General features: G+C 42.1%; 1 protein-coding gene across 2 annotated transcripts in view; it reads left to right on the plus strand.

Moving 5' to 3' along the window:
* The window catches only part of MTMR12 (myotubularin related protein 12), a 74,555-nt gene that overhangs the window by 38,315 nt on the left and 12,565 nt on the right, over nucleotides 1-23,675 (plus strand). For both annotated transcript variants that reach the window (XM_025436277.3, XM_025436278.3), the window contains exons 6-12: nucleotides 191-284; nucleotides 3,915-4,044; nucleotides 12,203-12,278; nucleotides 18,939-19,045; nucleotides 19,980-20,104; nucleotides 21,739-21,817; nucleotides 23,249-23,319. In XM_025436277.3, the coding sequence (XP_025292062.1) occupies nucleotides 191-284; nucleotides 3,915-4,044; nucleotides 12,203-12,278; nucleotides 18,939-19,045; nucleotides 19,980-20,104; nucleotides 21,739-21,817; nucleotides 23,249-23,319 (682 nt within the window). The remainder of the gene's footprint in view (nucleotides 1-190; nucleotides 285-3,914; nucleotides 4,045-12,202; nucleotides 12,279-18,938; nucleotides 19,046-19,979; nucleotides 20,105-21,738; nucleotides 21,818-23,248; nucleotides 23,320-23,675) is intronic.

A 23,675-nucleotide genomic window follows, 5' to 3' on the forward strand; every position in this document is an offset into this window, starting at 1 on the left:
TTCAAAGCTCTTAAAAAACCTGACAAAATTGTTAACATTCTGTTTGTCTGGAATTATTCCAAAAGATAATATCATAGGGACCTTGGAGTTTTCTGCTGCCCAGAGGAGCCTATTAGCATGACTGAAACCTAGACAACTTAGTATTTATCTGCCAAAAGCATGACTTATCCATTGTTTGATTCTTTTCTAGATTGTCAGTGGCATAATTCATCATACCCAAGCTCCTAAACTGCTTAAAAGATTATTTCTGTTTTCCTATGCAGCTGCTGCACAAAACAATACAGGTGAGTCTCCTGGGCTCTCATTTGCAGGTAGGCAAACCTTTTAAATTCCTACATGAAACTAGCAGGCAAAAACCCATCCATGAGTTTCTTTTTCCTCTTTCCTAGCAATTGATTGCCTCTTGCTTGGGTAGGTCATTCAAACTTTTTAAAAAACCTTTCGCTTTTTTTTTTTCCCCTGTGATCTTTGTTGCTTTTTAACTTATCTTTAGGTTTATTTACTTTTTTGTGAGGGATTATTGGTTTGATTGTTTCTTATGAAAGATAAAATCAGCATATTATAATGCTAATGTGAGACTGGAGAAACAAAATTCAGACAAGTTTAAAATAATCCCTGTTTATCCTTGTTTGTTTTTTTCCACCTTAATATATTTAATTTCATTTCATAACACTCTAGGGAATGTCTTGCATTCTAGAAAGTTTTTATTTTTATTTATTTATTTTTAAGATTTTATTTATTTATTTATTTATTCATGAGAGACACAGTGAGAGAGAGACAGAGACACAGGCAGAGGGAGAAGCAAGGCTCCATGCAGGGAGCCTGATGTGGGACTCGATCCATGGACTCCAGGATCAGGCCCTGGGCCAAAGGCAGGTGCTAAACCGCTGAGCCACCCAGGGATCCCTAGAAAGCTTTTAAACAACCAGAACATGCTCTGTAGCAAATATTTTGGGGGAATGGAACAGTTGTATGTGAGAGAGTATTTGACAACACAAGTATGCTTACATAACTTAAAATTCCAAATGTTTTCCATTTGATTCACTGCAAAAGGGAGCAGTCTTTTAACTAAGAAACTTTGGTCGATTAGCTGTTAATAATGCCTAGCACTATACAGTGTTTCCCTAGATGTCTGTCTTCCCCTTCCTCTCCATCCTTCTCCTCGGTTTGTTTACTCACTCTGCTGGTCAATCTTAACATCACGTTGATGTTGAATGACTCTGTACTATGTACTTTTCATCAGGGAAGTGGTATGTTACTTTAACAACAGACATGGGGCTTTCTGGAGTGCAGAATTGAACTGCTTATTTGGTCAACATTTTGAACACTTGATATGGGTCACGGCTGTGGGGATGGAAGTCGATAGGACTAAATCCTTGTCTTCTATGAGCATCACGTCAAGCACAGACAGCTGAGAGATGTGTTCTCTGGTGGAGGGGCTGGTCACACCAGAGGAGGGAGGCTTTCACAGGCTATTACAGGCTATCACAGGCTGTGCCGGAGCTGATAGTGGAGGATGTGGGCATGTGGTCATGGAGGAGTATTTTAGGCAGAGGGCTCAGCATGTGTAGAAATGTAGATACCTGAGAGAAAAGGTTACATTTTGGTGACTTAGTAGAAAAGCTGTGAATTTTGGGGTCTGTCCCACCAGAGTTCAAATCCTTGCCCAGCTGCTCAATAGCTGTGTGATCCTGGGGCTGACACTAAATTCTTGGGGCATCTGTTTTCTCATTTTAAAAACAGCGGTGTTAAAGCCTCTATTAAAGTGTTGTGAAGATTATAAATTGTTAAATGCATGGCACATAGGGTGCAGTCAGTTAAGTGAGGGTTAATTGAAAGTATAACTGCGTATTTTTCAGGGTGGATTATGTTCAGAGAATTACACTAACTTAAGATAGTGCTTGCTTTACTGTTAGACTGAACATAAAATTAGTTTCTTGGGGATCCCTGGGTGGCTCAGCAGTTTAGCGCCTGCCTTCGGCCCAGGGCGTGATCCTGGAGCCCCAGGATCAAGTCCTGCATCAGTCTCCCTGCAGGGAGCCTGCTTTTCCCTCTGCCTGCATCTCTGCCTCTCTCTGTCTCTGTATCTCTCATGAATAAATAAATAAAATCTTTTAAAAAATTAGTTCCTTAATTCACTAAGTTCATCTTTGTGAATGACAGGTGTTTTCACTGTAGCTATAGGTATAAGTGCTGAGTAACTGGCTTACCACAGCTTGTTGCAATATGAGATATACAAAATATAACTTATTAATTACTATAATTTATATAAACATTTATTGGATTTACATTTGAAAAATAATACTCTGTTTTTAGGAATTCTACGTCTTCCTTATATCCTGACTCTTGGTTCAGATTCAGCATAGGACAGTTTCTTAACTCCCCAACACTATGTTGATCCGTGTTCCAAAACCCTTACCTTGATAGACTCTGGCAGTTTCTTCACTTTGTGGTGTGTGTGTGTGTGTGTGTGTGCGCGTGCGCGCGTGTGCACGTGCTCGTGCCACAAGGCCCAGGATATGTGTCATCTTTTATTCTGTTTTCCATCTTTTTAAAAATCTTCCTTCCAGTCCCCATTTTTTGAGAAGTAAATGTTATAAATGATAGATGCTAATTGACCAGTTAGCTTTTGCATGGAGCAGCAGTTTGTAGAGGTGGGTACTTTGCAAACTGAACATCTTTAGTTACTTTCTAGCTTGATAATTCACAAAAAGTGCTTTGGCTGAAAGGTCCTGAATACTCTGGGACATGGCATTTTAGGGAAGGACTTACCTGTGTTGCTAAAAGAATGATCTACTCTTGAATAGCATGTTACAAATATTTGTGTCCACCGGGAAATTTTTTTGGTGTCTATTACTTTATCCTTTACAGCTGCTTGGGTTTGGATTCCAGCTCTGCCATTGCCTAACTCTGTGATCTTAGGCAAGTTCATGACCTTTCTGTGCCACATCTGTAAAATGGAGAAATTAATATTACCCTACCCTGTAAGATTGTGAAGATTGAGTTAATAAAATGTAGTATGCTCAGAACAGTGCCTGGCACACACCTAAGTGCTATGTAAGCTTAACTACTGTTTTTATCATTATTCTTATTCTCTTGTGTACGATAATCTGGCTTTATTTTAATGAAATAAACTAGCACGGAGGAGTTTTATCAAACACTATTTTCCCAAAACGCTTGGCTTTTTTTAGATGTGCAAGGACTTGAACTAACTGATTTGTTTAAAAAGCTGAGACTATTTTGGTGTGTGTCACCCAGCAGTCTTTGGCTTGGGAGAAGACCAAGAACACATCTGCTGGGCTGCAGGAATAGTGCTCCTGGACATTTCCTCCTAGCAGGTAGCAGTAGCAGGGCAGGGTGAGGGGCAGAAGACTCCATCTAACCCTTACCCTCCCACAGCTGTGTGATCTGATGATGCCCTTTAATAACTGTCACACTGGAAAATCCTCTTGTTGGCAGTGCATCTTCAAATTGAAGGAGGATTTACATTCAGGGACCTGACACGCTATTCAAATGAGTTTGCCATCTTATGCACATATTCGTAGGGCTGAAAATATTTTATTATTTTAGCATCTGTGCCAAGCCTGTCTTCTGGTGCTTCACAGCATCTTTTATGTTATATAAATTATCTCATGGTCAGATGACTGAAAAATGGAGCTATAAATTACTTTTGCAAGGAGTGGAACAAGAACACCTCCTTTCTTCCAGTATAAAAAGACAGACCCTTAGTCATAATTTTGGGTTAATGACAAAAAAAAAAAAAAAGGAACAAGGTTAGGATTAATCAGTGACCTTGCTGTGCTTGGATAAAAATGGGCTTAGTGAACAAAATTAGGACTTACAAATCCACTTTCACATCATTAAAATACCTGTACTTTACACAAGATTTTGTCTTTTTAAATTTGTTTTGCTAGCCACTGATCCCAAGAACCATACTGTAATGTTTGACACCCTTAAGGACTGGTGTTGGGAATTGGAGCGGACCAAAGGCAACGTCAAGTACAAAGCAGTGAGTGTCAATGAAGGCTATAAAGTCTGTGTAAGGTAAGCATTCAGTGCTCTTTTTTTTTTTTTTAACAGCTTCATTGAGGTAGAATTCTCATGCCATACAGTTTACACATTTGAAATATACAGTATCTATTCACAGGGTTGTGCAGCCATCACCACGGTCAATTTTAGAACGATTTCATCAGCTCCAGAAGAAGCCTCATACCCCTTAATAGGTGCTCCACACGTGCCCTCACCACCCCCAGCCCTAGGCAACCTCTGATCTACTTTCTATCTCCATAGTTGACATATTCTCAAGATTTCATATAAATGGAATCCGATAACAAGTGGTCTTTATGTGTGGCTTATTCACTTAGCATAATGTTGTCAAGGGTCATCCATGTTGTAGCATGTATCAGAATTCCATTCTTTTTTATTGCTGAATGATATTCCAGGGTATGGATAGACCACATTTTATTTATCCACTCATCAGTTGATCAGCTATTATGAATAATGCTGCTATAAACATTTGTTTATAAGGTTTTATGTTTTCATTTCTCTCGTATATATGTATGTATATATGTTTATACGTGCACATATATATTATGTGTGGAATATATATGGAAACATATGTTTCCATTTCGTGTGTGTGTGTGTGTGTGTGTGTGTGTGTGTTCACACACCTAGGGGTAGAGTTGCTGGGTCAAATAGTACAAAATGTTTTTCACAGTGACTGCACTATTTACACTCCCATCAGCAATGTAGGAGAGCTCCATGTTTTTCATGTCAATACTATACTTAAGAAACCCTTAAGATGTCCCTTAAAACATTTAAAAGTGAATTTGTGTCTTTGTTTTCCTCCATTATAGTCTGAGTAAAATTATTAGAGGCATTTTTCAATTTGTGTATTTGCTTTCCTTTTACTTAGCACTTCATTTATTCAGCAAAAATCTTTGGTGGGGTGCCTGGGTGGCACAGCTGGTTAGGCGTGCGATTCTTGGTTTCGGCTCATCATCTTGGAGTCTTGCTCAATGGGGAATCTGCTTCTCTCTCTCCCCCTTTATCCTTCTGTCACTGGGTGTGCACTCTTTCTCTCTCTCTCAAATGAATGGATAAATCTTTTAAAAAAAGAATTATTTGAGTGGCTGCCATGTGCCAGGTAATGTCCTGACTACTGGAGGTACAACAGTTAACAAAGAGCCTAAAAATCCCTGCCCTCTTGGAACTTTCACTCTGGTGGGATGAAAACAATGATAAAATAAATGAGTGATTAGAACGTATTAAAAGGTAGTAAGTACTGGAGAAACATAGATCACACAGGGCTAAGGGGGTGCTGGAGGTGTTGGTGGGGAGGGATGGTCAGGCACCGGAGACAGTAGAGGCAAAGACCCTGAAGTGGAGTCTTGTCTGGCTTCTGTGAGGAACCGTAAGGAGTCCAGGGGCTGGGGAGGAACCATCAACTGGCAGAGTAGTAGGGGGTGAGGTCAGGGCAGAGAAAGGTAATTAGATGGTTTCAGGGAGGAGGCTTTCAGAATTTATGGTGCAGCGAGGAGTAGTTTGAGCAGAGGCGTGATGTGATCTGACCTTCATTTTTAAGGGATGACTCTGCATAATCCTTTTCTTTTTTAAATATTTATTTATTTATTTGAAAGAGAATATGCACATGAGCAGGAGAGGCAGAGGGAGAGAGAGAATCTCAAGCAGACTCCTCACTGAGTGCTGAGCCTAATGCAGGGCTCGATCTCACAACTGCAAGATCATGACTTGAGCCAAAACCAAGAATTGAACACATAACTGACTATGCCACCCCAGTGCCCCTGTAGACTCCTTTTGTAAAATCTTGAAACTTCTCATTTTGGAACGTACTCCCCAATATCCTGCTAGCAGTTTCATAGATTTATATTTTTGTGGAGCTTTTTGTATTTATGGTTCTCACAGACCTGTTCAGCCTCATCAGTTTTGATTTGGATCAGTCTCAAACATTTATAAAGTTAGCTTTCCTGACACAGCACAACCTGGAGTGACAGTGGGGAGGGGCCTGCAGAGCAAGTGTCACCTCCCCATTCCCCCTCTTCTCCTCCCCTCTTTCCTAGTCACAAAGGATGAAAAGGGGAAGCTAGCTCTTGCTCAGAAAGAAGTTAGAAATCCCTGCACCTAGGAATTGATAGTTTATGATATGATGCTGACACTGATAGAAAGCATCCCCATTCTCAGAATTGTTTTTTAAAAATCCTGGCATAGGGATCCCTGGGTGGCGCAGCGGTTTGGCGCCTGCCTTTGGCCCAGGGCGCGATCCTGGAGACCCGGGATCGAATCCCACGTCGGGCTCCCGGTGCATGGAGCCTGCTTCTCCCTCTGCCTGTGTCTCTGCCTCATTCTCTCTCTCTCTCTGTGACTATCACAAATAAATAAAAATTAAAAAAAAAAAAAATCCTGGCATATGTTGATTAAATTCATTGGTATTTGTGTAGTTGTCAGCACATCAAAAATATATTTGGTAGAAAGGCAGGTGGAGGGATCCCTGGGTGGCGCAGCGGTTTGGCGCCTGCCTTTGGCCCAGGGCACGATCCTGGAGACCCGGGATCGAATCCCACGTCGGGCTCCCAGTGCATGGAGCCTGCTTCTCCCCTCTGCCTATGCCTCTGCCTCTCTCTCTCTCTGTGTGACTATCATAAATAAATAAATAAATTTATAAAAATAAAATAAAATAAAAAATATATTTAAAAAAAGGCAGGTGGAGAAGGAAGCTTTTAAATATTTTTTTTATTTCAGAGAGTGCAGGAATGTGAGCAAGTGGGGGAGGGGCAGAGGGAGAGAGAATCTTCAAGCAGACATGCCACTGAGCATGGAGCCTGAAGTGGGGCTTGATCTCACAACCCATGAGATCAGAACCTGACTGGGGGGGGTGGGGGGTGGTTACCTGGGTGGCTCAGGTCATGATCCCAGAGTCCTGGGATCAAGTCCCACATCGGGCTTCCTGAATAGAGCCTGCTTCTCCCTCTTCCTGTGTCTCTGCCTCTCTCTCTGTGTTTCTCATGAATAAATAAGTAAAATCTTAAAAAAAAAAAAACAAAACCCAAAAACCCTGATTGGAAACCAAGAGTTGGACCCCCAACTGACTGAGCCACCTAGCCACCTAGGTTATCAGGGAAAATGGAGCTTTCTCAAGGTTTTAGTGCTGGGAGCACTCAGCACAAACACATACCCTGTGGACTGCCCCACCCATGCTTGCAGTCCCCGCACCCTTTTCTGTCCCATGGAGAAGATACAGGGCAAGCTTGTATCTTGTGCCTTGTGTCTCACATGCACCACTATAGTGCTGCCTCCATGGTCTCCGCCACCCACCCTGGTCCCCCAGCATCCGTTCTCTGTGTCTCAAAGGGCCCTTTGTGGTTTGATTCCTGCCTCACGCCCCTCAATACCCCCTCTGACCATACTAACCCCACTCCCATAGGCCTGCCTGTGTGGTCTCCTGTCTGGAATGTTCCTTCTGCTTTCAGCCACACAAGTGTGGTTACTCACATCTTATTTGTCAGCTCTTAGCTCAGATGTTACTTTCATAGGGAACCTTCTCCAAGGCCAGGTCTCTTTTTTTTTTTTTTTTTAATATTTTTTATTTATTTATTCATGAGAGACACACACACACACACAGGCAGAGACACAGGCAGAGGGAGAAGCAGGCTCCACGCAAGGAGCCCGATGTGGGACTCGATCCTGGGTCTCCAGGATCACACCCCAGGCTGCAGGCTGCACCACCAGGGCTGCCCCAAGGCCAGGTCTCTGTGAGAGCGAAAGCTTCTTTTCTGTTCATGGCCTCTCTTCCCAGCACTTCCTACAGTTGTAAGTTTATTTTTATTTGTATTACCGTTTGGAAATGTTTGTTTCTGTAGCTTGTCTGCTCTGGAGAATCAAGTACACTATCATGGGGGATTTTTGTTGTTGTTTTGTTTTGTTAATCATTATATCCTCAATACCACATACAGTGCCTGGTTTTAAGAGGCACTCAATAAATAGGAAACAGAATGAGTAAATTAATGAAAGCCCTTCCCTCAATAGGTAGATGGCACTCCAGTCAGTTTTGATAATAGGAAACTGAGCATCTACTCCATCTTTTCTGGAGGTCAGGGCTGGCTTACCAGTCTTCCTTCTCCTGAAAAGCCTTCCTCTCATCTTGCCTCCCTGCCAGAATATCGGAAGGTCTGTTACCCTGTAGGGCATGTGTAACACGATGGAGCCTGTGAATTGACACTGCCGCAGGAAGACCTTGCTGCCCTGCTCTTGTCCTGCTGAGGGTTTCCTCACCCTAACTGAGGCTGGGGCGCGGATCGGACAACTTTCTTTCAGTAATAAAACATCCTGTATTTGGAAAAGTTTATTTTGTATTTGAAAACTCATCCTGATGACTAAACTGACTGCTCTTCCAAGGAGGGAGGGTTCACTGTTTGTGGACATTGGGAACCTCACAGCAGAGAGCCCTCGGAACTTCCTAGTAGTTCACTGGGACAAAGGAGGACATCTTAGACTCCACTCACTGGTGCAGAGCTGTCCATCTCTGTGCCAGCCTCCTTCCAGGAGCCACTACATGCCACATACACTAATACACTTGGTTCTGACATTTTTCCCTTTTTGGTAAAAGACTGTTTATAAGAGGAAATTAACTGGCTAACCAACATTGTAAAAAAAATTTAACCTCACTGGTACTAGTTGGGGAAGACATGCAAATTTTTATTTATTTTTTTTTAAATTTTATTTATTTATGATAGTCACAGAGAGAGAGAGGCAGAGACATAGGCAGAGGGAGAAGCAGGCTCCATGCACCAGGAGCCCGACGTGAGATTCAATCCCTTGTCCCCAGGGTCGCACCCTGGGCCAAAGGCAGGCGCTAAACCGCTGCGCCACCCAGGGATCCCGACATGCAAATTTTTAAAACCTTGTGGCCCCATCTCTGTAGAATGAGCCTCTGGGGACACAGCTGGGACTTGGGCCTAAACCCACCCCACACGTAGGTCTCCTGTAAAGGCTGAGAAACTGGTCTGTTGGTAAGTTGCCAGCTAGAGCAGAGCTGCTTCCTCAGTCACCTGGGGAGTTTGTTAACATGCAGATTCTGATTCAGTTGAGGTTCATCTTGAGAATGTGCTGTCCAGGTGATGTTGCTGCAGACTTGGAGTAGCAGGATCTTCTAGAACAACTGCCGTCATCCTGCCTGTACACTGGGAAGCTTTTGAGCTTCAGATTTTTTTCTTCAAGCTTCTGATACTTAGTAGTTCTGGGGTGGAGCCTGGACATAAGGAGGTTATTAATATTCCCATGTAATTTCTTTTTTTAAGATTTTATTTATTTGAGAAAGAGACAGTACAAGCTTGGGAGGGAGGAGCCAAAGGGAGAGGGAGAAGCAGACTTCTTGCTGTGAGAACCTTCCTTCTTGGTGAGCAGGGAGCCTGATATGGCGCCTGATCCCAGGACCCCAGGATTATGACCCGAGCCAAAGGCAGACACTTAACCTACTAAACCACCCAGGCGCCCCTTCCTTTGTGATCTTATTTTATTTTATAAATAAATTTTATTTATTCATGAGAGACAGGGGGAGGGGGCAGAGACACAGGCAGAGGGAGAAGCAGGCTCCATGCAGGGAGCCCGATGTGAGACTGGATCCCCGGACCCCAGGATCATGCCCTGGGCTGAAGGCAGGTGCTAAACCCCTGAGCCACCCAGGTGTCCCTCCTCTGTGATTTTAATGGGCAGCCTGAGTTCATTGATTTGTGAAGGGTTTTTTTGGGGGGTGGGGAGGGGTGTTGTTTGTTTACTTCAGTGATAACACCTGAAGAAGGGATAGCTTACCACCTATGCATTCAAGGGGACATACAAGAAAATATTCTGAACGTATCAAACTTCAAAAGCCAAGTAATTCTTAACAGTTTTGATGGTTTGAAATACCTTGTCCTTGATCAGTGTTTTCCAAAGCTGGTTCTGTATTATATAATGAGAGCTTTTTTCTTTTTAATTACTTTAAAAATTTTTTAATGGAAAATTTCAAGCAGTATAAAAGAAAAGAGAATACAGTGAGTTCCCTTTTATTCATCACCCTCCTTCAACAATTATTCTTATGCCTAATCCTATTTTCTCTGTGCTTCCCTTGGGTTATTTTGGAATAAATACCAGACCTCATCACATTTCATTCATGAGTATTTTGATATACATCTCTAACAATTAAGGACTCTTTTTATAAATATAACCATAAAACCATTATCATACCTTTCAAATTTAACATTAAAACCCTCAATGTCGGGATTCCTGGGTGGCGCAGCGGTTTAGCGCCTGCCTTTGGCCCAGGGCGCGATCCTGGAGACCCGGGATCGAGTCCCACGTCGGGCTCCTGGTGCATGGAGCCTGCTTCTCCCTCTGCCTATGTCTCTGCCTCTCTCTCTCTCTCTCTGTGTGACTATCATAAATAAATAAAAATTAAAAAACAAAAAAAACCCCTCAATGTCATTTAGTAGCCTAAGTCAGTGTTCAAAACTTTCCCCATTGGTTTTATAAATTTTTAAACAAATTTTCAGCTTTTTATCTTTTTTTTTTTTTTTTTTTTTTATGATAGTCACAGAGAGAGAGAGAGAGAGAGGCAGAGACACAGGCAGAGGGAGAAGCAGGCTCCATGCACCGGGAGCCCGACGTGGGATTCGATCCTGGGTCTCCAGGATCGCGCCCTGGGCCAAAGGCAGGCGCCAAACCGCTGCGCCACCCAGGGATCCCGCTTTTTATCTGTTTTACCGTTAATTAAGACTCAGTGAGATTGATATGTTGCAACTGATTGATAGGTTTCTCAAGTCTCTTAATCTATAGATCTTCCTACCATTATTTGTTTTCTTGCAATGTATTTGAAGAAACCAGGCTATTTTCTGATTGTTTCCTGTAATCTGGATTTTGTTGGTATTTAAAATGTGCTCCATCCCTTGTGAATTGATTAGATCTAAAGATGATCACATTCAAATTCCAACCTCTTCAAATTAGAAAGTCCATCTGTCTCATCATCTATTTATTTATTTATTTATTTATTTATTTATTTATTTATTTATTTAATTTATTTATTTATGATAGTCACAGAGAGAGAGAGAGAGGCAGAGACACAGGCAGAAGGAGAAGCAGGCTCCTTGCACCGGGAGCCCAATGTGGGATTCGATCCCGGGTCTCCAGGATCACGCCCTGGGCCAAAGGCAGGCGCCAAACCGCTGCGCCACCCAGGGATCCCTGTCTCATCATCTAATACTTAAGGAATTTACTTTAAACATGTGACATGCACACAGGTGCCATCTGATTATTTTCCATTGTAGTTTTTGCACTATAGACACCTTCTTATCTCCCATGAGGCTTTATTTCAAGCTCTTTGAGTGCAAAGTGTTTACAGCCCCACAGTGATACAACTTAGCACATTTCTTATTCATCGAAACCTGCATATGCTAGCTAGAGGAAGAGGTGGTGACCCTGTATATCTTTGATATTTGCAACTCTGAAAACCTAACTTTCCCACATCCTACCACTTAGCAGGTTATTTTTAGAACCTAAGTTTTCTCATATAGAAACGGAAGTCATACTGGTTAGGTTTGGGTCATAGCTTTACTAATGCTTAGTAGTGGTATTACCTGTGAAGGGCCTTAGGGGTACTGTCTCAGTTTCTTTATCTGTGAAATGGAATAATAGTAGTACATACCTCATAGAGTTGTTGGGAAGATTAAATGAATAATTTGTGTTAAGGAATCCAAGTCTGGCATATAGGAAGCACTTAAATGTTTGTTGTCAGAGTGCGTGATAAAATGTCTAGGCATCAGTCATCATAATTATTGGTTTATGTTTTAGTCTGCCTGAAAACATGAGTGCTTAATTGCCACCGTGTGACAAGAAAGATCTCTCTCAGTTTTGGAATTCATCTACTTTTAGGTATCACATATTCCATTCCCCTCATTTCAAGGATGAAGAGACAGACCCAGAGAAGTGGGGGGCTTAACTAATGGTCACATAGAATCAGAGGCAGAGTTAGGATTTGAACCCAGAGTCCCAACTGATTTAGCCAGAGATGGTTCATTTGTACTGGTTCTTCTTTAACTTTGAAATAAGGTTCGTGCCCTATCACTTTGCTTCACTTCCTCAGTTCATTAAAGTTGAGCTTTCATATTTAGTGCATCACTCCAGGACAAAAACTGATGACCTCTCTTTCTTCTAGATTGCCAGCATACTTTGTTGTCCCTATTTCTCTTCCTGAAGAGGACGTGCTACGCTTTCAGGGTCACGGCATACCAGTAAGTACATCTGGAAACCCTAATAGCCATGGGTTGCTCATCAACCCATTCTGGCAAGTTATTCTATTTAAAACCCTTGGCTTTGGTCCTCTGTCCAAAAGTGATCCAAAAATATCTCAGGGACTCACTAAAAGAGTCTCAGACATGAGGCTCCCTGGGACAGCTCTGAAGTTTTCACAGATGCAGTCGAGTTTTTAGCAAAAACATTTCAGAGATTGAAAAGGATTACATATCTGCCTACTGTTGAAAGCCAACTTGATTTTATACCTGAAATCAATTTGAGGCTAAATCTCAAAATAAGTCTGAGGGTCGTAGGGCTTAAGATTCTTTTTTGGCCCCACTCTTCATTTTTGAGTGGGTGTGGCCATGTTTTCTTCCAGAGACAACATGGAGAACTTACTTAGTTTCCACAGAATAGACTGGGATGGGAGCCATGTTTAATGTGTCACTGATCAAAGAAAGCAAGACTCTGGCAGTTATTCCAGTTTCTAATTGGTGGTTGAGAGTTGCCAAGCCTTCAGGGAATTTAATAAGGAATGAGAATTACAAATAAATGCTGTACTGTGCTCATGGCTTTTTCACTGAAAAGGTCACTCCTGTATGGGAGGCGAGATGTTTAATGGGGTCACATGCCCAGAAGCCTGTGTAGGCAGGGCAGGTAATGAGCTTGGTCCTTGCAGTGAACCAGAGACCCTCCACTTGAGTTAAGGGGAGCTGCTCCTCTGTGCCAGCCAGTTTGTGCCATGTGGGAATATGGGCCTGGTTTTGCCAAATATCCTGATTTCTCAGGGGAAGCCAGAGATTAGGATTTTTATGTGAGTCGTGACTTTTCTCAATTTCTAAATGTATGCATCTGCTTCAGATGTTAAAAAAAGACAGAGTTGCCCAGAGTCAGCTCATGTCCCACTAGTTTGTAACCTTTGAGAGTGGTGGTTCTCACACTTCTGATCTCAGCACTGTATACTCTAAAAAGCTATTGAGGATTTCAAAGACTCTCTGTTTATGTGGATTATATTGTTTGATATTTGCCATATGACAAATTAAAACAACATTTTAGTTTATTTTAGCAGTAAACTTACATGTCAGTATAAAAAATTTTTTATGAAAAATAGCTGTTGTTCAAAACAAAAACATAGAATTGCAGTGTTTTACAGTTTTGAAAATAGAAGACCACTGGATTCTTATATCTGCCTCTTTCTTCAGTCTGTTGTAATAGGCAGTATGGGCTTGATAGAAGTACATGAGGAAAATCCAGCCTCACACAGATCCATATTTGGGAAAAGGAGGAATATTTATTAGCCTTTTCAGATAATTGAGAATATTGTTCTTTGATGGTGCACCAAAAAAATGATAAGTGGTGGTTTCATAAAGGAAATTGCATAAATTGCAATAAGGAATCTGAAAACATGATCAATGAATTTTTCATTCTTTGCTAAATTAAAATCCATGGGGTCTGCCTTGTATTTGGAATAGATCTTAAAACCTGCATGATTGTATGATATTACATAGTGGTCATTTGGGAATTGGGGTTATACAGATCATCCAAATATTAGCATGTTTCCTTCTATAAAAATCACATTCATTAACATCACTCTTGTCTCATCAGAAGAATCTGTATATTTTGGGAAGCAGTCTAGCAAGAGGTAGAGATTAGTTTCCTCAATTCTAAGTTTGTTTTAAGATTTTATTTATTTATTCATGAAAGACACAGAGAGAAAGGTAGAGACACAGGCAGAGGGAGAAGCAGGCTTTCTTCAGGGAACCTGATGCAGGACTTGATTCCAAGACCCCGGGATCATGACCTGAGCCAAAGGCAGATGTTCCAACTACTGAGCCACCCAGGCATCCCCACAATTATAAGTTTTGTTTGAAAGTTCAATATTTATCATTTTACCAGTTTGTCGGTTGTTTTCCTTGAAGAGATAGGGTCACTTCTTTCTTTTTTGTTTTTTTATTTTGGAGGATGAACGCTTGCCACATACCAAAGTCTGAACACCCATTGTTTGACTCTCACTTGTTCTTTGAATTCCATGAAGAGAACAGTTCATTTACCTCTCACCTCAGTCACATAAATGCTTTTCCTCAAGCTAAATGTTGTGCTTCAGTGCTTCCTTCCCACTTCATCACATAAAATATAAAGCATGCCAATATTAAATATTAATCTGTAATGGTCAAGATTAATAAAAATAATTTTTAGTCCTTCATTAAGGACATTCTCAAGTAAAACATTTTCTATGCCATATGACAAAAGTCATATGGTAGCAAAGAATACAGTGGTGGCCAGTGCTGTCTGATAGCAGTACCTTGACTAGGCCCAGGCACCAGCACGGCTTTGACATCATCAGTGCAAATGTCAACACAGTGAAAAGGACAAATTACCTCTTAGTATTATTCTCATACCACCCAAAAGGGTTTTGGGACCCCTGCCCTCTATCTATAGACCACATTTTGAGAATTGCTATTTTGGAAGAATGAAAACAAGGGTCTTCGTTCTTTAAGCCTTTCAGAGATGAATTGGGGAAAAGAAGGTGAGCTCTGTGGGAAGAGACAAAAGATCAATTGTCTATACGAGTGTGAGTAGACTGCCTTTCCACCGAGCGTTGTATGAAATTTAGATACTGTCTTCTCTCCAGGCCTTGAGGCTGAGAAAAATAGGTGTTCTGATGAGACCTGCTGGGGAGCCAGCAACATAACTTTGATAGAAACAGTGAGCAGGGGTTCTCACTTCTTAAATTTTTTTGTATTTATTTTTTAAGATTTTATTTATTCATGAGAAACAGAGAGAGGCAGAGACATAGGTAGAGGGAGAAGCAGGCTCCCTGCGGGGAGCCAGATGCAGAACTCGATCCCAGGACCCTGGCATCACAACCTGAGCCAAAGGCAGACGCTCAACCACTGAGCCACTCAGGATGCCCTTCACTTTTTTAGATATGTCCTGAAAGTTGTTGGTGGGGTTTACATGAATGGACAAGAGAAAAATATTATACAAGATGGAATTTACACATTTCCCCAGGGAACACAGAGCTCTCATGATACATAACATAAAATTTATCATTAATGGCACTTAGTGTATGCGTATTGTTATGCAACCATTACCACTTTACAGTTCCAGAACATTTCTGTATCTCCATGCTTTTTCATCCTGATTTTTCAGCTAGTGTACTTTTCTTTGCCTTTTCTTATTTTCAGTGACGACCTGCATCATTTGTAAGTTCAGGCATATCCATGCTGCCACTCTAGTGACTTTGGCCTCTGCCCTCTACTGTTCTCCAGTCCCTGAGTATTGATCTTTCTTGGCTGTGGAGCTAGTGAACATCCATAAAGATTATTCAAACCGAACAGCAGAGTATTACTTAATGAGATATGTGAAAGCCATATGTTACCTTGCCTCAATTGGGCCTTTCTTCTGTTCAGCAGTCTGTTGTTTAACTCCTTTTGGATCTTGTATCATTCTTCCCTAGGGCTGGTGTAAGCCATTTTTTTTCATTCTCTTTAAGTTTGTAATTCCATTCTTTTATACTGAGAGATGATGTTACCCTACTTCCATGGGATCTTAGACAACCAGTGACAAGACCTCCCTTGGCTTCTCCCTTCACTTCCATTGTTTTTCTCTGTGCTTCTGTTTGCTTCTCCTGAATCTAAACAGCTGCCTGGCTCTTGATTGGCTCTGCCCTTGCCTTGTCTGGAGCCTGCTTCTGTCAGTCGTCCCCTTGCCCCATGGATTTTTCCTGGTGTTCCGCTCTATCTGAAGGTACACTCAAGCCTCCCCCTGAAGAAGCCCCCCCTCTGTGAGTTAAGCTACTGCCTTGTTCTCCCTCCCAGAACTGACAAACATCTTTAAAGACTTGATACTAATTTTCCCTACTTGACTCTACTCATTTCTTCTCTTACCATGACCTTTGCTCCCTGCTCTGCTGACAGACCCTCCAGAAGTCAGCGGGCCTTGTACATCCCACCTCTCCACACCAGCACTGCAGGTGTCACACTGATTATGGTCTCAACCTTTTTTGTTTCTAAATTCTTGTCTTGTGTGGACACACTGTGCTCTCTTGGTCCTCTGACCTCCCTAATGGTTTCTTCCTTCTTACATTGCATTCTAGCTTCCACTTTGTAGGTGTTCCTCTGAAGCTCTGTCTTTGGCTATATTAAGAGAGATACCTTAAGATGATCAAGTAATGAATAAATTCTCCTTCCATTTTAAAAGTTAAACAGGATTAATAAGCAGTGATTGATGTCTGTTGTCAAGACATTTATATTAAGGGATACCTGGGTGGCTTAGTGGTTGAACATCTGCCTTCAGCTCAGGGCGTGATCCTGGATTCCTGGGATTGAGTCCCATATTGATCTCCCCATGGGGAGCTAGCTTCTCCCCCTGCCTATATCTCTGCTTCTCTCTGTGTGTCTCTCATGAATAAGTAAATAAAATCTTTTTTTTTTTTTTAATCTTTATTTATTTATGATAGTCACAGAGAGAGAGAGAGAGAGGCGCAGAGACACAGGCAGAGGGAGAAGCAGGCTCCATGCACCGGGAGCCCGATGTGGGATTCGATCCCGGGTCTCCAGGATCGCGCCCTGGGCCAAAGGCAGGCGCCAAACCGCTGCGCCACCCAGGGATCCCCTAAAATCTTTAAAAAAAAAGACATTTATACTAAGACACCAGACAGAAATTATACCTATTACACATGCTTTTTGTTAAATTCCAATGAGAAGTCTGTCTTTCACCAAGAATTTTGCTTATTTTCTGTTTATTTTTTCAAATAGAGAACAGTAAGGGAATTGCCTCAGAGGAAGTGAGACCGGTATGGATGTACCTGCAAAAGAAAATGAGCTATTGATGGTTGAATATCACCAAGAGCCAACTCTTTCTACCCCAGGAGGAGAGATCAAAAGGATAAAGGACACATAATTTCTTAGAACCTGTCACCTAGTCATAGCTTAGAGTGTCTCCCCTTTTATCCAAGTGAGCTGCACCAACTAGGGGGACAGGATTGCTTAGGCTTTCAAAATACTGCCACCATTGGCAGAGGGCTAGGAACTGTCTGGTAGTTTCTGTACGTTGCTTAGCATGACACTGAAAAGGAGGGGAAGGCAGCAAAGGGCACTTTGAGTTGTCTCAGTGTCCTAACACTTCCAACCTCATTGAATCTTAAAAAGTCGGAGTACGGCTTGGCCCTGAGAGGAGAGTCCTTGCTTTTCAGCATTTCCTTTAGTTCTGTGTTTCTCTGTCTTCACTCCCTGGGTCGGGGTGTCCTATCTTCCACGTCAGCTGGCAGCCAGCTGCCATGTCCAGATCCCCAGTCTTGCCTTCCCCTCCTAAACTTGTAACCCCCATCTAATATGCCTTCTGGATATCTGCACACAGCTGTCCTATTGGCACTGGACGCCTAATATACCCAACATTGATCTGTCTTCTTCCCCTGAAACCCCAAACCACTTCCGTTTCCTGGCTTTCTGAGTTAGTGTGGAGTATCACCTGGATTGTGTGCTGATCTTGAACCTCATGGCCCTGGCTTCTGCTGCTAGCATGGCCAGTGTGTGGTTTATACCATTCATTGCAGATGAGTAGCACATGGTACCGTCTTTGGGTAGCAGAATTATAAAAGGCATCTTCTTCCTCTCGGTTTACCTTCGAGCTAAGGCTGAGGACTTGGTCAGCAGAGCGGCTGCTGGGCTATAGCCATTTTCAATGCTTAACCAGGCCTTTATAGAGCACAAAGTCCACAGGTGTACTCACCTGCCCCAACCAGCCTTGCCCTCTCCTCCACCCCCAGCTCCACCGACAGATTACTTTGTCCCAAGATTAGTTCTTACTTCCTTCTGTTCCTGCAAAACAGCAAACAAACAAAAACTCCCACCATAGCCAGAAAAGTGCCTGCACACCTGAACCTATCACGTACGGTCATTTATATGATTTCTTCCTCTCTTGCCTTCCTTTGTTGTTCCTTGAAATTCTCTTCTCCCATTTACCACATCCTACCTTTCATTATGTTTGTAAATTTATTTCCCTTGGGAGTATAAACTCCTCGAAGGCAGACACAGTATCTTAGCACTTTTCACATCCCCTTTGTATATAGCGCAGTGCCTGGCGTGTACGGGTTGTTGAGGAGCCAGCTTTCTGTTCTTTCCGGGTGAACTTTCTCTGCTGACAGGGACTGCCCCCTTCTTGCCACCCAGCTAGAGCACGGCGTCTAGTCAGAATGCTGCAACCTTTAAGTGCAGCTAGAGAAGGTTATTTGGTTCTCCAAGCCTCAGTTTGTTGCTCTTGATGGGGCTACGGATCATAGCTGTCTCAGAGCGTGACTGTGAGAATCAAATGGGTTAATTGAGTAAAATGCCTGACAGAGCAAGCTGCGCTCCAGTGAGAGCTACTGTGCTAATAATGGTGGTGATGCCATTGTCCAGGCTCCCAGCACGAGAGCCAAGTCAAGAGGGATATGTTAGACCATAGGCGAGGCTGAGTGTGCTTGTCTTGACCTGGTTTGTTTTAAGACTAAATCAGTGTTTTTCATTGTACATAGTTACTCTTGGGCTTAACAAAGTTGAATATATCCAGCCATTTCTTACTGAGGTTAAACATTTCCCTGTATGAATTTAAATGCTAAGCTTACCTGACTCCTGCTGGATTGTGTATGACTGAAAAACCTGTATTCCCCTTTGCAGATATGGTGCTGGTCCTGCCACAATGGATGTGCCCTTTTGAAAATGTCAGCACTGCCCAAAGAACAGGATGATGGCAGTTTACAAATCCAAAAGAGCTTCTTGGATGGGTCAGTACTAGTCTACATATTGTTACCAATTAGCTTAGTTCTTGTTTTCCCAGAAGCAGGGGAACAGTTCTTAATAGTACATTCACTCCTGTTTACCTGCTAAGTTAATGCTCAAGAATACCACATAAAGTGGTTGTTTTTTTTTTTTTTTTTAATTTTTATTTATTTATGATAGTCACACACACAGAGAGAGAGAGAGAGAGGCAGAGACACAGACAGAGGGAGAAGCAGGCTCCATGCACCGGGAGCCCGACGTGGGATTCGATCCCGGGTCTCCAGGATCGCGCCCTGGCCCAAAGGCAGGCGCTAAACCGCTGCGCCACCCAGGGATCCCAAAGTGGTTGTTTTTAATAACCTTGAAAGGAGGGACACGTGACTGGCTTGCTGGTGGAGGATGCCACTCTTGATCTTGGGGTCATGAGTTCAAGCCCCACACTGGGTGTAGAGATGAAACTTTGAAAGGATAACAGTATAACATAATCATTAAGAATGTCAACCACATTGTTTCTAGAGATGCACACCAAAGTATTTAGGGGGTAGTGGCATGATGCCTATAGTGGTAACATTGGTCAGGTCTAGCTCATGGCCTATGTCACTGTCCTTTAATACTTTTGAAAAATTTCAAAATATTAAAAAAAAATTTTTTTCAAAATATTAAAAAAACCCAAAGTGGGTAAATTAAAAACAGAAAAGAAGAAGACTTTGAAGTTATATTGCCTTAGGTTCAAATCATGGCTCTTTCAGTTTATAATCTTCATGATCTTGGGCCAGCAAGTGCTCTACATGCTTCCTTTGCTGACTGGGAACGACAGTCCTATGCTAGTCCTGTAAGTGCTCAGGACAAATAAACTATTTCTAATTCACATCTACTTTTCTTTTTTTTTTTTTTTTCCACATCTACTTTTCTAATCTCATGTTACTTTTTGATCTCTAGAATTTACAAGACCATCCACAGGCCACCCTATGAAATTGTTAAAACTGAAGACCTGTCAACCAACTTCCTGTCCTTGCAGGACATCCAGACTGCATACTCTAAATTTAAACAGCTGTTTCTGATAGGTGAGAAGAATGCTGAGCAAAATCTTTCTGTCACATGGGGAAGAACATGCCATGTGGATCAGGTGAAAGTTGGTGCCTTTTCCCTGGGCTCCGTATGCACCAGGGGCTCCTGGCCATGAGGGTTGGTGTCATGGCATGGAGGACTGGTGGCCAAGAGGCCGTGTTGTTGCCACATCCGCCCCCCCATTTTTCTCCAGGCTTTTGCCCCCCTGCCCTTTCTCATGGCCATGAGCACAGGCCCACCTCTTTTCTATCTCCATCTCCAGCACCCCAGGTGTCCAGAGATGAACATGGGCTTCTCCCTTTAAAAGTTGTGTAACTGTGCAATACCGGCATCCACAGGCTGTCTCACAGTGACTTAGAAAAACGAAGGGTCTGTTTATTTTCATTGGTGGTTTTTTGAATGGACCCTCCCACCCCCACCCTAAGTGAAAACATCTCTTTTTCCTTCTGATTAAGCAGAAATGGACAGTGTAGGAAATGAAATATGCACATCCCAGCCACCCCCACTTCCCTGCCCAGGCTGCCCACTGTGAACAATTTAGGACTGGAATCCTGGTTAACCTGTTCAGTTACCTGTTCTCGTTCTTCAGTGAGTCTGTATTACCATCTGAGATTAGTCACACTTACAGGTAATTTTTCCTAACTTGGATTTCATAGCCTAACAAATTCCATCTATTTGAGGATTCATTCATTCAGCCACCATTTATGGCATTTCCATCATAGGCACTGACTATGGAGACATTTGAGATAAAGATGAATACGATACCTGGGGAAACAGCAGTGTCCACTTCTAATGAGAACACATTGCGTTGTGTGTTATAAAATAGATTTATAAAAAGCAGGGACTTGGCAGAGAGTCCCTTTTGCACTAGTCCCATTGCACTAGTTCATTGGTTTTGGGGGTCTTTTGAGGGGGGTAGGTAGGTTTTTTGGTTTGTTTTTTGCAAATCTTAAATTTTGGGTGCTCTACACATTCAGAGAAACTTCTCCAGTAACAGACTATAAAAAGGATCCCTGAAAAGTAAAGTGGTCCCTGCTCTAGCTGTTGCAGGACTGTGCTTCTACACTTCATCCTCATCTTCCAGGACTTGGAGAAGCGTCTGCCTTGTCACTGATTTGAGTTTGCAGCTTTGACATGTATCAGACATCCATGAAATGCAGGGCTCTCTTATCAAGGTGGGGGGATGAGGGGTAGGAGCGTGCAAGGAAAATGTGTTCATGTATTTAGGGTTCTAACAGAAGCCAGGTCTCTCCCTTTGGCCGGCCGAGTCCAGATCACTAGTAGGAACAGTATAGGGCACTATTTTCTGCCTAAAACATGTTACTCTCCCTGTTGAGTTCTAAGGTAAACTGTGACTTTATAGACATACTGTGGGGTACTTTTTATTTGAGCAGTAGATATCCAAAAAATCCATTTTTGACTGCTACCTCCTTCCTGGGGCATAGAGTTCAAACACCATTTCAGCCGAAGTCTGGAAATGTCCTTTTCTTAAAAGCGGAGATCTGTGCTTGGATTCTACAGTCCAGGTCTGAGACTGACTGAACAGCAGGCTTGGGTAGCATGGATTTTGCGTGGCAGATGTGTCAGGGAACAGTGACCTAACTTCTTACTCTTTTTTTTTTTTTTTCAGATAATAGTACGGAATTTTGGGACACAGATATAAAATGGTTTTCTCTGTTGGAAAATAGCAGTTGGCTTGATATAATCAGGTATTTTAAGCTATTCTTTTGCTCATGAATTTTATGGTTCTCTGATTCAAAGTAGTGAAGCAAATTGACAATTAATTTATATTTCACAGTTAATGGTTCTTAGATCATATGTTCTATTCAGGGCTCAGCTGGATTTTACATGTTATGTGTTCTGTGCTCATTTGATCTGAATTTTTGGACATACTACTGCTCACTAAGAGATCTCTGTAGGCTCTACCTGAGGCATGGAAAGACTGCAGAGGAGGGGGCAAGGCAACCCAGGATCCTAACCGAAGCAGCTGGCCTGGCCTCCAGGCAGGAACCAGGACTGCCAGGGGGAGGGATGTTGATTTTTTACTGAATACCTTTCTGAATTATGTGTCTCGTGTATATTACCTGTTGAAAAAAAATAATATCATTTTTCTCATAATTTCATGATTAATCTCAATTAGTCATTTTGGGTTTGGGAATTAGATTGAGATTCCTGGAGACAGAATTACATTCCCTTCCCTACTGCATATTTTGAATAGCTCCCCTCTGTTGCTGTTAAGTAGTAGAGAGGGTGAAGGGAAGCACAGAACACAATGGTGACCAGGGGTGTGAGAATAGCTCCAACCCTAGGATTCTTTTGAGGAAAGAGAAGAATTCTTCCCTTGACCTGGCCTGGAATCTCTCTCTCTGTTCTGCCAATAAGGTGTGTGAAAAGGAGTCTCAGCCCTGCAAACACTTACTAACAAATACCTGTTGAAGAGCCTGGTGCATGTCCCATAATTGGTGTTTTTGTTTTTGTTTTTTGTCCTGTAATTTGAATGTATTATTGTAAACGGTGATAAATGTCATACAGAAAAGAACACTTCATTATGTGGGGTAGGTAGAGAAGGTTGAGCATCTCTAACCAAATGAAGAGTCGCTACGAAGGCACCCCTGCTGCAGGCAGACAACAGCGTATGTGAAGCCCCTAGTTATAAGTCAAGAAAAATCAAAGCTGTTAAAGGAATAGTGTGGAGAGAGAGAGAGACAAAAGAGATTTCTGGGCATATTGGATCTTATCAGCCACACTGACATGTTTGGAAGTGACCTTGAATTAAATGATGTGGTCTGGGGCACAATTTCCGATGTGGGCATTGGCGGGTCTTACTAGGACTCGCGGGCCAGACTTAGGCGTGAGTTCTCAATAAGAGTTTGTAGTTGAGAAGTCACCTGGGAACATTTTAACATCAATTTTGGGATTTCCTTCTGAAAATTTTCAGTTTCTAATTAGCAAATGAAGTGTCTTGAATATCTGAATAGTGTAAATGGTAATTTGCTTCTTTTCTGTCTGGAGGATTTCAAGTGGAAAAACCAATGAGATTGTGTCCCTTAGTCTTCAGTTTTCTGTCTCTAAACTTCTCATCGTTTCCATGAGGAACCATCAGGAACTAACACCCCTTTTCTTGTCTCTTTCTAATTTAGACGTTGCCTGAAAAAAGCAATAGAGATTGCAGAATGTCTAGAAGCACAAAACATGAACGTTCTTCTTTTAGGTAATATATTTAAAGCAACAAAGAGTGGTTTTCATTTTCTTTCACTCAAGACTCAATTTCTGTACTCACAGCTTTATGGAATTGGAATTGTCTAATAAAAGGAGTGAGCTTGTGTAGAAATCCCTCCCATTCTTTTCTATCCTGACCTTGGAATCCTTTGTGTTTGAGGTCAGTGTTATGGTTTAAAAATAAATACTTCATTTAGAACTTGGCAGATCTGTTTGCAGCCCAAGAAGGAATTGTTTGGTATCTTCACCAAAGCTCACATTTCCAATGCTTTGGGTTTTGTTTTATATTAACTTGGTTGAAGTTAAAATCTTTTGATAATTCCTTTTCTATAAAGTAACCTGTGGCTG

Source organism: Canis lupus, chromosome 4 (assembly GCF_003254725.2).
Source record: "Canis lupus dingo isolate Sandy chromosome 4, ASM325472v2, whole genome shotgun sequence".
Lineage (NCBI taxonomy): Eukaryota > Metazoa > Chordata > Mammalia > Carnivora > Canidae > Canis > Canis lupus.